The 13,113-nt window shown below is 49.0% G+C and overlaps 1 protein-coding gene across 3 annotated transcripts in view; it reads left to right on the top strand.

Annotated features, from left to right (window-relative positions):
- The first annotated feature begins 6,290 nt into the window (after window positions 1–6,290).
- Pcnt (pericentrin) overlaps window positions 6,291–13,113 on the top strand; it is an 84,144-nt gene continuing 77,321 nt past the window's right edge. Inside the window, exons 1-4 of one of the 3 annotated variants that reach the window (XM_026785489.1) lie at window positions 6,291–6,651; window positions 8,668–8,880; window positions 11,538–11,621; window positions 12,096–12,339. In XM_026785489.1, coding sequence (XP_026641290.1) covers window positions 6,595–6,651; window positions 8,668–8,880; window positions 11,538–11,621; window positions 12,096–12,339 — 598 coding nt within the window. In that variant the 5' untranslated portion in view covers window positions 6,291–6,594. The remainder of the gene's footprint in view (window positions 6,652–8,667; window positions 8,881–11,537; window positions 11,622–12,095; window positions 12,340–13,113) is intronic. The other 2 variants (XM_013351196.2, XM_013351195.2) reach the window with 2 other exon arrangements.

Genomic DNA, 13,113 nt, shown 5'->3' with positions numbered 1-13,113 from the left:
CAGAGCCTGCTCTGGAGTTATGACAGTTGCCAGCCTGTGGAAGGGAGGTCTTGGGTTGCCAGGATGGGTTCTGTGTCCAGTAAATGTGTTGCCTGTAAACACTGATTCACAGGCGTGGCCAGGCACAAACAGATCGGTAGGGAGGTAAAGAGCTAGGGGGCAGGCTTTAGATGGCGCCAGACACCACTTACCCAGGGAAATATAGCAGAGGGATGAGTGGAGGGAGGAATGAGTGGAGGCCTCCTGGCTCCCCTAGACCCACACCCCCTGCTGTGGTCAACCCCTGCCGTTCTGCTCTGCTCTAATCTCCGGCCTCGGCCTGCAGACTGCCAGGAGTTCCTGCTCTCAGAGCAAGCCTTTCCCCAGAGTCTGGCTTCATGTGAAGAGCTATGACTTCTTGTTGGCTTTTTTTTCTGCAATGTAGTACCAATGAGGTTCTAGCAGTTTCTAAAGTCGGCAGACAGGCTCTACCTACCAGCAAGTGTTCTTGTGGTGCACAGCCCTAGAAAGCTGCCTTGGTGACACTCTTGTCCTTACCTGGAACCTTCAAAGCAAAAAGGCAGAGTGGCCGGACACCCAGGAGGACCATAGGAAAGGAGCTCCCTAGGGGGTCTCAGGAAATTTATTTGTGGCAGAGACTGGCCAGAGAGGGGTCAAGTGCACCTTCTAAGGGGACAGCAGGCCAGAGGGTGCGCTGGCTTAGAGGATGCAGACAAGAATAAGGAAAAGGAAGTCACATATGGGAACAGAGGTTCTGAACCAAACGGGATGTAAGTCAGTGCCTCTGCTTGTGAAAGGAGATGAAGCTGGGCCACAGCAGGGGCTAACTACGAACCTAAGAGACAACCAGGGTACGGTCAGTACCCCTGGAACCCAGGTAACTCTGGAAACTGCATCAGATTACAGGAAAGTTAGAGGATAGCAAAGGCAGGCTCCCCGAGATGGTGGCTTCTTTTCCCAGAAGACATTGCTAGAAGAAACAGCAAGGCATATGAGTGGGTATCATAAACAGGACCAGTAAGGGAAAGGGGACACTATCCTCAGTTGGGACATCTGTCATGTTTTCTCCCAGTTTGACTTGGCTTGTGGCTTTCTGGGAGTTGGTGTCTTTCTTATGATGTTGTACCGAAGGCACAACCTGTCAACACCACTTTCCCCTGCAATGCTGGCCCTAGAAGCAGCTAACCCGTTTCTCTATTGCAAAATGCCTTCCTGGACCGGCCTCTTTGGTAGGCAGTTGCTAGGCACAGTAAATGTTTACAGGGTAGGGAGCCATGTCCAATGCCTGGGAGAACATCCATGTTACTCGCTTCAGTAGCTTTTACTACTAAAAATAAATTGAAATAAGATCCAAGTGCGACGCTTGCGGGGCTTCTTTCGCGTGTCTGTGTAAAGGACTTTCTGCGGATGTTGGCTTGGGTGAACTGGGCACATGCTCCCCTACTGCCCTTTGTAAATAGATAAAAATAACATTAAAACTCGAGATTCAGGTCTGACTCAGGGCTTTGGTCGCTCTTGGGAAATCTGATCTTGCTATCCTTCTGGCCCCTTCTTCTTCTTTTTTTTTTTAATATTTATTTATTTATTATGGACACACTATTCTGTTTGCATATATGTCTGTAGGCCAGAAGAGGACACCAGACCTTATTACAGATGGTTGTGAGCCACCATGTGGTTGCTGGGAATCGAACTCGGGTCTTTTGGAAGAGTATGCAATGCTCTTAACCACTGAGCCATCTCTCCAGCCCTGGCCCCTTCTTCTAAAGAGCCTACCCTCGCATTTGCACAAAACACCTGACTCCGAATCGGGAAGTCAAGAGGATTCCACTCACCAAAGGGGACGGCGATTTGGCCCAGGGAGGAGTACTTCTCTGTGGCTTCGGTTCCCAAAGCTCCTGAAGTTTTATGTTGCCGTCACTTAGGTGCAGGGCTTCCCCTACAGCTGTCTGACAAGTCTGTTGGGGTAAAGTGTCACTCACCACTGTGAGTCCAGGGAAGGAATTGTTTCTGATTTTGTCTGAGAGGAGGGAGCAAACCCAACAGTGCAAACTTCCACAACAAGTCATGTTCAGCTGGAGGTGTGGGACAAGTAAACTGAGCAGAAAGTACCTCAAATCCCACTGATCTATTTTCAAGAAGGCGTTCAATGCGTTAAGAGAGTGGGGTTTATCTGAAGACATGGGAGAGGAAAATGCTCACTCAGGCCTGTCCTCCCGTGCCCCATCTTTCTTTCCAGGTCATCTAGCTCCGGACATGCAAGGGCTGTTATCCTAATAGCGTCACTAGGTGGGGCTGCAGCATGGCTAAGTTTTGGGGGCATCCACTTTTTCCTTCACGGGGAAACCACCAGGAGGTACTAAAATAGCTTAAGAAAGGTCAGGCTGCCCAGGCTCCACAATTCCTACCCTAGGAGCTACACTTGCCAATAAACAAGACCTCTCATTCCTCTTTCTAAAGATTTTGCACCACCCAAAGAGCCCTCCGTCCCTGCTGAGATATGGTCCTGATTGTTAGGAATATTTTTTAACGCGAGCTCTCTGCCAACGCAAAATAATTGGGAAATCAAGCCAAATCAAACCAGATTAAAAGATATCCAAGTTTAATTAGACACCTGTGCTCCCGGGTGGCCCAGAGAGGAACGGAAAGTCACCAACGCGACCACTACGGGAGAGGAAAAGGGAAGACCACGTGTTTATTTTCTGGGGAGCAGTTTAAATAGTGTATGGGAGTGGTCTTGACCTTTCCTGGGGAGGGGTCAAGGTTCGAGGGGCACAGGGAAGGGGCCTCCAAAGATGGAGGGGGGAGGCTGGGATTTACACTGAGGTGTGAAAACAGTCTGGAGGTGTGGCCTCACATGATGTATCAAGGGTTACTTGTAAAGACCCCCCTCCCCCCAGCTGCACAAGGGTGGTTACAGAATTTTGAGTTTAAAAGCCTTACGCTCCTTTGTGTCCAGTCCAAGAGTCCCAGACACCAGCCTGTCCTGGTGAGCCAGCCAGAGGACTCAATATTTACTGTCAGTTGGCTTCATAAAGCATGGTGATCTGTACTTTCCTCTAGTGGCTTATTTTAGTACAACTGCTCAGTGTTTTCTGTTTCCCGTTTGCTACTCCCGCCCATCCCATTCACAGCCTCTGTGTGCATGCGTGTGTGTGTGTGTGTGTGTGTGTGTGTGTGTGATTCACAAGGAAAGGTTTTAATGAGATGAAAAGCATCTACAGAAGTATACATGATTACAGAAAAAGGAATCAATTACGAAAGAAAGGCATCAATTACGGGGCTCTCAAATCTCCTTCTTTTGCAGATTTAAAGGACGGGATTGAAACCTCATTTCTGTCTTCCCAGCACAGTGGACTGGAAGGAACATTTCCTTCATTGTGAGTACTATTCTTTCAGTCAGTTGAGCATATTTCCTCAGTTTTGAGATACACCCCAGAAAGGGACATGCGCAAAGTCCTCCAGCATCACAGCCCTGCACAGGGCCTTCTGAGCGAGTGTCACCTGACCCATTTCTGCTTAGTGTAGTGCACAACCACATCTTCAAAATCGTCGATTTGGGGGTTCTGCTGAAGGAGGCAACGTCCATCATCAAATCCTTTGTTCCCATCGTAGATAAAGGTAACAGTTTCAGGGCCAAGGGCTCCGAATGGCCTTGCTTGCTTTTCTGCAAGTGGAGGATGAGGACACCACACAGCCACCGTCACAGATAGCATCCGCAGACCTTAATACTGTTGCCTTAAGCCCCACAGCTCCTCAGCATTGGTAGGATGCTAGCCTCCCCTTTAGTGAATTATTTGGTCCACTGCAGTCAGCCTGTAGGTGAGTTAGGGCTGTCAAGGTCAGAGGCATTTAAATTGCCCTGAAGCTGGCATCATAGGCTGTGAGATGCCTCTCATGGGTGCAGGGAACCAAACTCTGGTCCTTTGCAAGAGCAGTATGCAATCAGCGCTGGCTCCTAGTTTTATGCCAACTTGGTACAAACTAGAGTCATCTGAGAGAAGGGAACCCCAGGAGAAAATGTCTCCATAAAATTAGGCTATAAGCAGGAAAGTCTTTAGTTTCTATGTAGGCAGGGTCTCTCTGTGGAGCCCTGGCTGACCTCAAACTCAGAGACCCACCTGCCTTTGCCTCCCCAAGTGCTGGGATTAAAGATATACGCGGCTACACCCAGCAGGGATTTTCTTAATAAGTGAGTGATGGAGAGGCCCCACCCATTGGGGGGGATACATCTGAGCTGGGGGGATACACCTGGGGTCTGTAGCAGGTTGAGTAAGTCAGTAAGCCCTCCATGGGCTCCACGTCAGCATTTGCTCCCAGGATCCACCTGTTTCACTTCCTGCCTTGGCTGGCTTCTGTTAACGGACTGTGCGTGATTCAGGATATGTAAGGCAGATAAACCCGTTCCTCACCAGCTTGCTTTTGGTCATGGCGTTTCATCATAGCAACCTTACCACTAAGACATACTCTAAACCACTAAACCAGCTTTCCAGCTTCTGACATTTTTATTTCTTATATTTATTCTTCTTTGAGACAGGGTCTCATTATGTAGCGTTAGCTAGCCTGGAATTCTCTATGGAGATCAGGGTGGCCTCAAACTAACAGAGATCTGCCTGCCTGGGTCTCTCAAGTGCTGGGGTTATAAGACTGAGTGACAACACCCAGCTCTGAGCTCTACACACACACACACACACACACACACACACACACACACACACACACGAGAATTTAGGTCCCAGAGCACACATCTGGCAACTCAAAACTGCCTGTAACTCCAACTTTAGGGGATCCAATATCATCTTCTGGCCTCTGAGGGTATCTGCTATTTTCACACAAAGACACGACATAATCATTTTAGTTCAAGTTTGTTTTTTTTTTGATTTATAGTTAGGTGTGTGTTTTGTTTATGTGTATGTATGTACACCACATGTGTGCTTAGTGCCATCAGAAGCTAGAGTTGGACATCAGATCCCCTGAACTGGAGTTACGGATGGTTGTGAGCTACCATTAGGTGCTGGGAGAGCGTTCTGGAAGAGCAGCTGGTGCTCCCAACCGCTGAGCCATCTCTCTAGTTCCCCAGTTTTTAATAAAGTGTGCCCTCCAAACAGTTTAGAAATACTGCTCTGCCTGGCAATGGCACACGCCTTAGTACCAGCACTGGGGAGGCAGAGTCAGGTGGATCCAGGCCAGCCTGGTCTATAGAGTGAGTTCCAGGACAGCCAGGGCTACATAGAGAAACCCCATATGAAAAAAAAATCGCATTGCTCTAAGATACCAACATATCCGGAAGGACAGGTCAGCCCAGAGGGAACACCTCTCCCTGCCACCATTTTCATCAGTGTGAGAAACACTTCATTAGGCTCCCGGAGATTCTGAGTAATCAAAGTGAAGCAATTTATTTGGTGAGAAGGTAAAAATGGCTGGCATGCAGATTTGGAATAAAATAGTTTTTATAACCCTAAATGCATTTCCATGCACCCGAATTCCTCATTGCTGAATCCTTTAGGGGATACAATCTTTCAGGAGTTACCCCATCTCCAGATTCCCCATCCTATTGATGCAGGATGCAAAGCCTTATCTAACACATATTCTGGAACTCAAGATCCCCTCCGTTTTCAAATACATTGGCTTAGTCACATAACAGCCCATAAAAGACAAAAAGAACTCAGGCAAGCAGGCGTCAGCTGTTGGCTAGGGAAGACAGGGGCCTGATCTTTCCTGATCTGATTATCTGTGATTCATTGATGAGCTCTAAACGCGCCTCTTATTTAAAGTGGACCGTAGCTGATTGATTTTCTTACACCAGGGAGGCTGTTTCCAGGTAGAGGTGGTGGAGTCACAGTCGGGAGCCGGAGCACACTGTGACTCTGTGCATAGAATGCATAGAAGAGTGTGCATGTGCAGAACGGCCCTCTCAGTGGCAACTCCGGGTCCACTGGGGACACCAGTCCAAGTTTTTTGTGTTGGACAGGAGTCCGTATTTAGGAGGGGCAGAAATGGTCAAAGCAGGGCCAGGGAGGTAGGAGAAATCTAAGTGAACCTACAGGCTGACTGCAGTGGACCAAGTAATTCACTAAAGGGGAGGCTAGCGTCCTACCAATGCTGAAGAACTGTGGGGCTTAAGGCGACAGCGGATCATAAAAACGACTTTTGCAAGATCCACGGAGAGTAGAGAGAGCGAACCCGAAGTTTGGACCGCCGCTCGCTTGTGAGTCCTCCTCCTGTCGGGAGGGGGCGCCGGGTAGGGCCGCCGCGGGGAAACGGTTTGCCCAAACCTTCCCGCCGGACAGTTGACTATCAGCCGCGAGCCCCGGGCATCTTGCATCCCGCTTATTGGTGTTGCCGAAGAGGGTGGGAGCGATCAAGGCACCAATGGAGGGTCGGAAAGATGGCGCTCCGCCCCGGGAGCGTCACCGGAGCGCGCGTGCGCAAGCCCTCACACGGCTCCGGATTGGCGGTGCAGCGGGGCGGTGCTGACAGTTGCGTGTATGGGGGTGGGGAGGCGAGTGGGTGAAGGGAGGGAGTGTAAATAGAGCGAGGGAGGTTTCCCGGCTGCCCGGCCGCTTCTGAGCTACTCCTGAAGAGCCCCGGACGGAGATGGAAGAAGACGAGCAGGAGGAGCGGCGCAGGAAAGTGGAGGCCGGGAGAGCCAAGGTAGCGTCCTTCTCTCCGCTTTGTTGCAGAGAGAAATCCTAAGGAGGTTCTGGCGCCCAGACCGCCGCCTGGCCAAATCCGGTGGTGGCGGAGCAGTGGGAGCCGCCGAGTGCTCGCCCTTCCCGCCGCTTCTGCGGAATTCACTTCCTAGCCGCCGCCATCTTGAATCCACCGCCCTCGGTCTCGCCCCGCCCTGTTGCAGCCGCAGCCAATCAGCGTCGGAGACGCGCGATGCCTCGTAGGCGGGTCGAGCGCCGTGGGCGGGTTCTGGTCACCTAGCATTCCTCGTTGTTGTGCTTCCGGTGCCCAGGGTCAAACTGTCCAAAGCTTTTTAAAGAAATTGCCTTCAGACTTGGTTTTCCCGGGAACCGAGAGCTTCTGCTCCCGAGTGGTGCCCTGGTTGGTTGTTCGCTCTCTGGCCGGGCCTTGCAGCTACGATACTTTTGATGATGCTCTTTTCACCTCCCTCTGTTCCCGATTTCGATTTTGATTCTCCACCCCGGGAACGTTTGTGACTTTTAAGATAATTGTGTGGAAAGTGATGGGGACCTAGAGGAAGAAAAGGTGCAAACATTTTGGAAGAGGCTCCCTGGCCACCAGCCATGGCTGTGGCACCACAGTACGGTTCCCCACTCTGTCATCCTAGGACTGGGTATAACCACCTTGAAACGGTTGTGTTGATTTTGTGGTTGGCCTCGTTACCCATTAGGAGCAGTCTTTCAATTGAATCAAACACCCTCTCCTCCCCTCCCCTCGCCCCACCACGCGGACGCGCTAACATACAATATGTACACAGTGGAAATAACAGCACAGTAGTATCAGATAACAGGTGATGGTCAAGAAGACATGGTGGTCTTTTTCCCTCTGATAGGCAGTGGGTACGAAGAGGGATGCAAAGGCCACCTCCCCCTTTTATAAGTCAGACACTGAGAAATGAGAGAGTACAGAGTTTAGCCCTTCGACTCGGGGCACTAGTGTCTGCACTTGGGTGGTTTGTGAACACCAGTAGATGTAACTAAGGGAGATGAAGGCCGACGAGACAAACCAAGAGACCACCTTTGAATGACCATAGCCAGAGACCAGGTCTGTGCTGCAGAGGAGAGCTTTCTACCAGATGGTTGCGTCTGATGGAGGAAGGTAATAGACGAGAACAGGCTGTGCCTGTTCTCCCCATTTCTGCTCACACAGATAAATGGCCTTGTTTATTTTCTCTGCCAATGAAATTGTGTTTCGGTTCTCATTGACAGTGGCACTTTTGCCTGCGTGGCCGTGACTGTGACTTGTGGGACTAGGCGGTCCCCTGTGAAAGGCTCGTGTGCTCCAGCACTTGCTTTTTGAATGGGGTGTGAGCAGGAGATGGTGCGGGAATGCAGCTGACAGCCTCACAGTGGAGGGACGGAGAGAAGCCCGGCTGTGCCTCTGACTGGCAGGCAGCATTCCGCGATGGTCCCTAGTGCTTTGCCGAGCCGTGTCATGAAAAATAGAACATCTGATTCCATAAAGGAAGATGCTGGGGTGACCTGGCTTGATTAAGTTTTTGCTATTTCTGTACCTTGTCTCGGAATCTATGGCAAGGAAGTTTTGGCTGGGCGATACATTACTTCGATTAGGGAAGAATGGGGGCAAGAAGGGAAGGATCTAGCTTTATATAATAGTTTTAAGGCTTACATGCGCCTTAACTAAGCTCTCAGTGTGTTAAATAGATACATTTTTAATTTTCCGAAACTGCCAAGTATTAGAATAGCTATTCTTCTAACCAGCCATGTTTTCTTTTGTCTGCATCTAGGCATGATTAATAGTCATTAGTAGACTCGGCATAATTTTTGAGCTTAATGCCAAGGTCATAGATGTCGATGAAGGCACTGTTTGGTGGAAAAGTGGTCTCTTGGCCTCCTGTGGCTGAGTGGCCTGAGCTAGCTCAAACCTCATGCTCCCCACAAGCGTGTTGACTCTGTGGTTTTGTTACTTTTTTCTCGTTTACCTCTGTTTCTACTACTTCTCTAAATTTTTTCGCAGCTTGCTAGCTTCCGACAGAGAAAAGCAAAAGGTGACGGTCCGAATTCGAAGAAAAAGACGGCGAAGAGGAAGGGTTCGGCTGTCAATGCGCCTGTCCAGGAGGAGGGTTCGGTAGCCACTCAAAACAGCGAGCTCCCCCAGGAAGGAGCTGGTTTTGAAAGCAAGTCATGCAGCAGCACCCTGGAGGGGACCCGAGGGGCGTTTGCAGCTCAGGTAGGTTTACTCATCATTGTGTTAACGTGTTGCCTATCTTCTAGTTATTGTTGTAGTAATTTACTAAAAGTGGCCTTCTGGTTTTTGCCTTTCAAAAATGGGGAAAGAGACACTTTAGTTCATAATATGGGAACAGACAGGTTTTGGGTAAATAAATGACTTGTCTTTAAAGTTTGTTTTATTTATTATTGTGTGTGTCTGGGCACTCATGCCACAGTGTGCATAAGGAAGACTTTGTAGAGTAGGGGCCTCTCCTTCCAACTTCATGTGAGTTTTGAGAATTAAACTTAAGTTGCTTGGCTTGTGTGGCAATGGCTTTACCCGGCCATGACTTTAACAGCCAGTGCCTCGTCTCTAATATGATTTTGAAGAGTTTTGGACAGCCGTTCAAAGACAGATGTCAGTTTGGCGCTAAGGGACCTTTATGGGTGACAGCAGTTTGCGTGTGTGTGGTGTGGTTCTGTGAGTTCCCTGTGTGGGACATTCCTTTGCCTACTTTTGGATGCAACACGTGCCCCCTCTCTGCTTTACTACCTTCCTGAAGGTAGGGTTAGGGGAAAGGGAGGACATGTAGCAGAAATGGTGTGTGGCGGAAGAAGCTGCCCTCTGGCTGCTTAGGTCTGTGAGTTGTAGGGAGCCCACGCCATGACTCCTCCCCTCCCAGGCATCCAGACTGCTCCTCAGTGGACTCTCCTCGAAGCTCCTGTGCAGATGGTAAGCCAGTGTGCTGCTCAGACTGGTAAACTCCAATTTCTCTTAACCAGAAAAGAATTTAAAGGACAAATTACACAGGCAGCAACAATACGTTTTGATTGTGGCCAGCGTATCAGATGTGGGATCTACCTACAGATTTGCAATTTTGTTTTATTTTGAAAGCTCTAAGACCTTACTTTCATGCACCCTTGTTCTTTGGCAAGCTGGAGCTCTCCAGGGGTTTCTACTTATGCCGGGTTACTTTCTCTGCATGGTGTACTCTGTGGGCCTGCGTTGGCTATTAGCTGCCATTCACTGTAATTTTTCCCTAGCCTCTCTCAGTGATAGAGAAACGAGAAGCCGTGTTGACGGGCCCCTGTTTACTATCTGCGGTACTGTTTTGTATGTCTTCCGCTTAGGCTCTTTGAGGAGAAGCTTATAATGTACAGCTAACATTTTCTGGTTTTTAAAATGTTTAAATCAGGCCTGGAGAAATGGCTCAGTGGTTTGGAGTACTTGATGTTCTTGTGGAGGACCCAGGATCCTAGCTCCTACCCCAGCCTGGATCTCTCTTCTTTACTAGACTTCTCATTCAGATTGTTAAATTTCTAGTTGCTTTCCAGTTAGCTTGTTTCTTCTTCTTTTAATTCCTTTCTAAGGTAATTCTTTTCCATATCCTCAGTACCATTTAAAAAAAATTCACTTGGGAGGCAGAGGCAGGCGAATCTCTGTGAGTTTGAGGCCAGCCTGGTCTACAGAGGAAGTTCCAGGACAGACTCCAAAGCTGCAGAGAAATCTTGTCTTCAAAAACCAAAAACCAAAAATAAAATAAAATAATTAATTAAAAAAATTGTCTTTGGTGGGGTGGTGATGGTGGCATACACCTTTAATCCCAGCACTCTGGAGGCAGAGGCAAGCGAATCTCTGTGAGAAACCCTGTCTCAAAACAAAACAAAACATCTTTTGGTGAGTTCTGAGGGTTAAGGGCTGCAAGTATGTGCCATGGCTCAGAGTATGAAGGCCAGAGGAGGACCTTTCACGGGTCAATTCTGTCTTTCCACCTTCATGGGACGATGTTGCTCTCGTTTCTGCTGCTGTACTACGTCCGTGAGCTCCCAGCAGCTTCTCTGCCTCCTGTCTTGCACAGCTCTGTTGGGACTACAGATGCGAGTTGCTGCTGCATCTAGCTTTTTCATAGGTTCCCGGGATACACACTCTTACCCACTGCACTGTGGTGCTGGCCCTCCTAGGTCCTCTTTTATTTTGATAGAGTCAGGGTTTTGCTGTTATCCAAGGCTAGGTTTTGAGAGTTTGCAACTCTCCTGCCTCAGCTCCAGTGCTAAAATTACAGGTGTGCCACTATCCTTCACTCTTTTTAATCTGAAGATTGAGTCCTGCTGTATATCCTATCCTGGTCGGTCCAAACCACATAGCCCAGGGTGGCCTTGAACTCCAGATCCTGTCTTTCAGTTGACGTGTTTCAGTTTGCCTGTACTGTAGTGTGTGTTAACAGTTTTTCCTTTTTAGCTCTGTAATATTTCATTGTACTGAAGTCAGCATTCCACATCCACAGAGCCAGCCAAATGCAGACTGAAATATTTGGGGGAAATTGCATTTGTGTTGGGTGTACAAACATTTTTTTCTGTTTACCTAGCATCAATACTGTTAGGTGTCACAAGTAACCTAGAAAGACACCTGGGGATGATTTTCCTTTTGTAGGATAATACTATACTATTTGCCCATTCCTGAAGATACCAAAGACACCTGTGTGCTATTTTGCTGATGTGTTCATTCATCCCATACTGTGTTTGTCATGCGTAATGCTGCTGTGACTATTTACGTACCTCCCCTCCCCCCACCCAGGACATGGTTTTTCAGTTCTCTAGTGTATTAATCCTTTTTTAGACACTCTTTTCTCATGTGAATTCATTCTCTAGGCTACATTCTTTGCTTTGCTTCTGTAGGAACGACAAGACTGTGAACTGGATGAGACAGGTCTGCAGGCACAGCAGCAGCAGCAGCCACAGCTGCAGCCACAGCCACCCCAGGTGATCTGCTTGGCCCGCCTGTGGCTCTCAACCTTCACAGGGTCATAGCCTGTGTTCTGCCATTCTTACCAGGTCACAGTGGGTCCTGGTTGCTGGGGATCATTGCAGGTGGGAGAGACTCATTCCAAGTAGACAGGTGGGGGCTGTGGCATGTTCTTTCCTCTTTGGCTATTTCCACACTGTCCCTGTGAGTTCATTCCCCAAGCAAATGGAGGGTCACATGTGGACACCTGGGGCTGGGAGTCTGGCACGCCTGTGACGTGTGAGATAAATGTCCAGTATGCGCTGTCAGTCATAGTGTTTTAGCATGGAGACACACGCCAGCATGGAGATGGGATGGTATCCTTCTTGTGTTACACGTCCCTTTTCTTCTTTGTCTTTCTCTTCTTTTTTCCCAATTTCTGCTGGGTGTTGCCCTTACCAGCTGGGTTTCTGACCTGGATCTCATCAGGCCTGGTTCTTCTCTGTCTGCAGACAGCCCACAGCCTTGAGCTCGAAGCTCTGCGCCTGAGCCTGAACAACATGCATACGGCACAGCTAGAGCTGACCCAAGCCAACCTGCAGAAGGAGAAGGAGACAGCGTTGACCGAGCTGCGGGAGATGCTCAATGGCCGGCGGGCACAGGAGCTGGCGCTGCTGCAGAGCAGGCAGCAGTGTGAGCTGGAGCTGATGCGAGAGCAGCATGCCCGTGAGAAGGAAGCGGTGATGCAAGAAACAGGTACCGAGCAGATGGAGGGCGTGACCCTTGACCCCGTGTCCCCACTGTCTTCATTTTTTTTTTTTGGTCATAATTTCAGATCCCTCCCAACACACACACACACACACACACACACACACACACACACACACTTACATACTTGAAGCAGCGGGCTAATTTTCCAAATAAGTCTTACTTAAGTTCATGCTCCCGTTTTTTCTCTCGGGAGGGAGGTGAGCCGTCCAGGTTCCTCTGTGTTGGCCAGTCCTTTATAGTATTCGGACCCAGGCCCCCTTCAAACACAAGGAAACCTGACTGGATCTGTGTTGCTAGCTGGGCACTGCTTGGGTTTGGCCTGGCTGTTCATCTTAGGTATGGTAATGCTACAGGTCCTCATGCTGGTCAAATGCATTCTTAGACTGCTGCCTGCTGCCCATTGGCCAGCCCACAGTGGATGTTTTCACTTTAATTAGATACTTGATTGTATTTTGTGTGTATGGGGGTTTTGCCTGTATAACCTGTGAACCGCATGTATGCCTGGTGCCTGTGGAGGTCAGTAGAGGGCATTTCCTCCAGAACTGGAGTTACGGGTGGTTCTGGGCCACCATGTGTGCCCTGGGAGTTGAACCTAGGTCCTCTGGAAGAGCAGCCAGTGGTCTTAACTGTTGAGCTATCTCTTCAGCCCCACATTTTTTTTTTTAAAAAAATTAGCTTTATTGAGAGATAATCCCATATCACATAGTCTGCGTGTTTAAGTAGCACAGCGTGTTTAAGTTTGGTAGCCTTTGGTGTCTC

Source organism: Microtus ochrogaster, linkage group LG2 (genome assembly GCF_000317375.1).
Source record: "Microtus ochrogaster isolate Prairie Vole_2 linkage group LG2, MicOch1.0, whole genome shotgun sequence".
Taxonomy (NCBI): domain Eukaryota; kingdom Metazoa; phylum Chordata; class Mammalia; order Rodentia; family Cricetidae; genus Microtus; species Microtus ochrogaster.
This window is presented reverse-complemented; position numbering and strand designations above follow the sequence as displayed.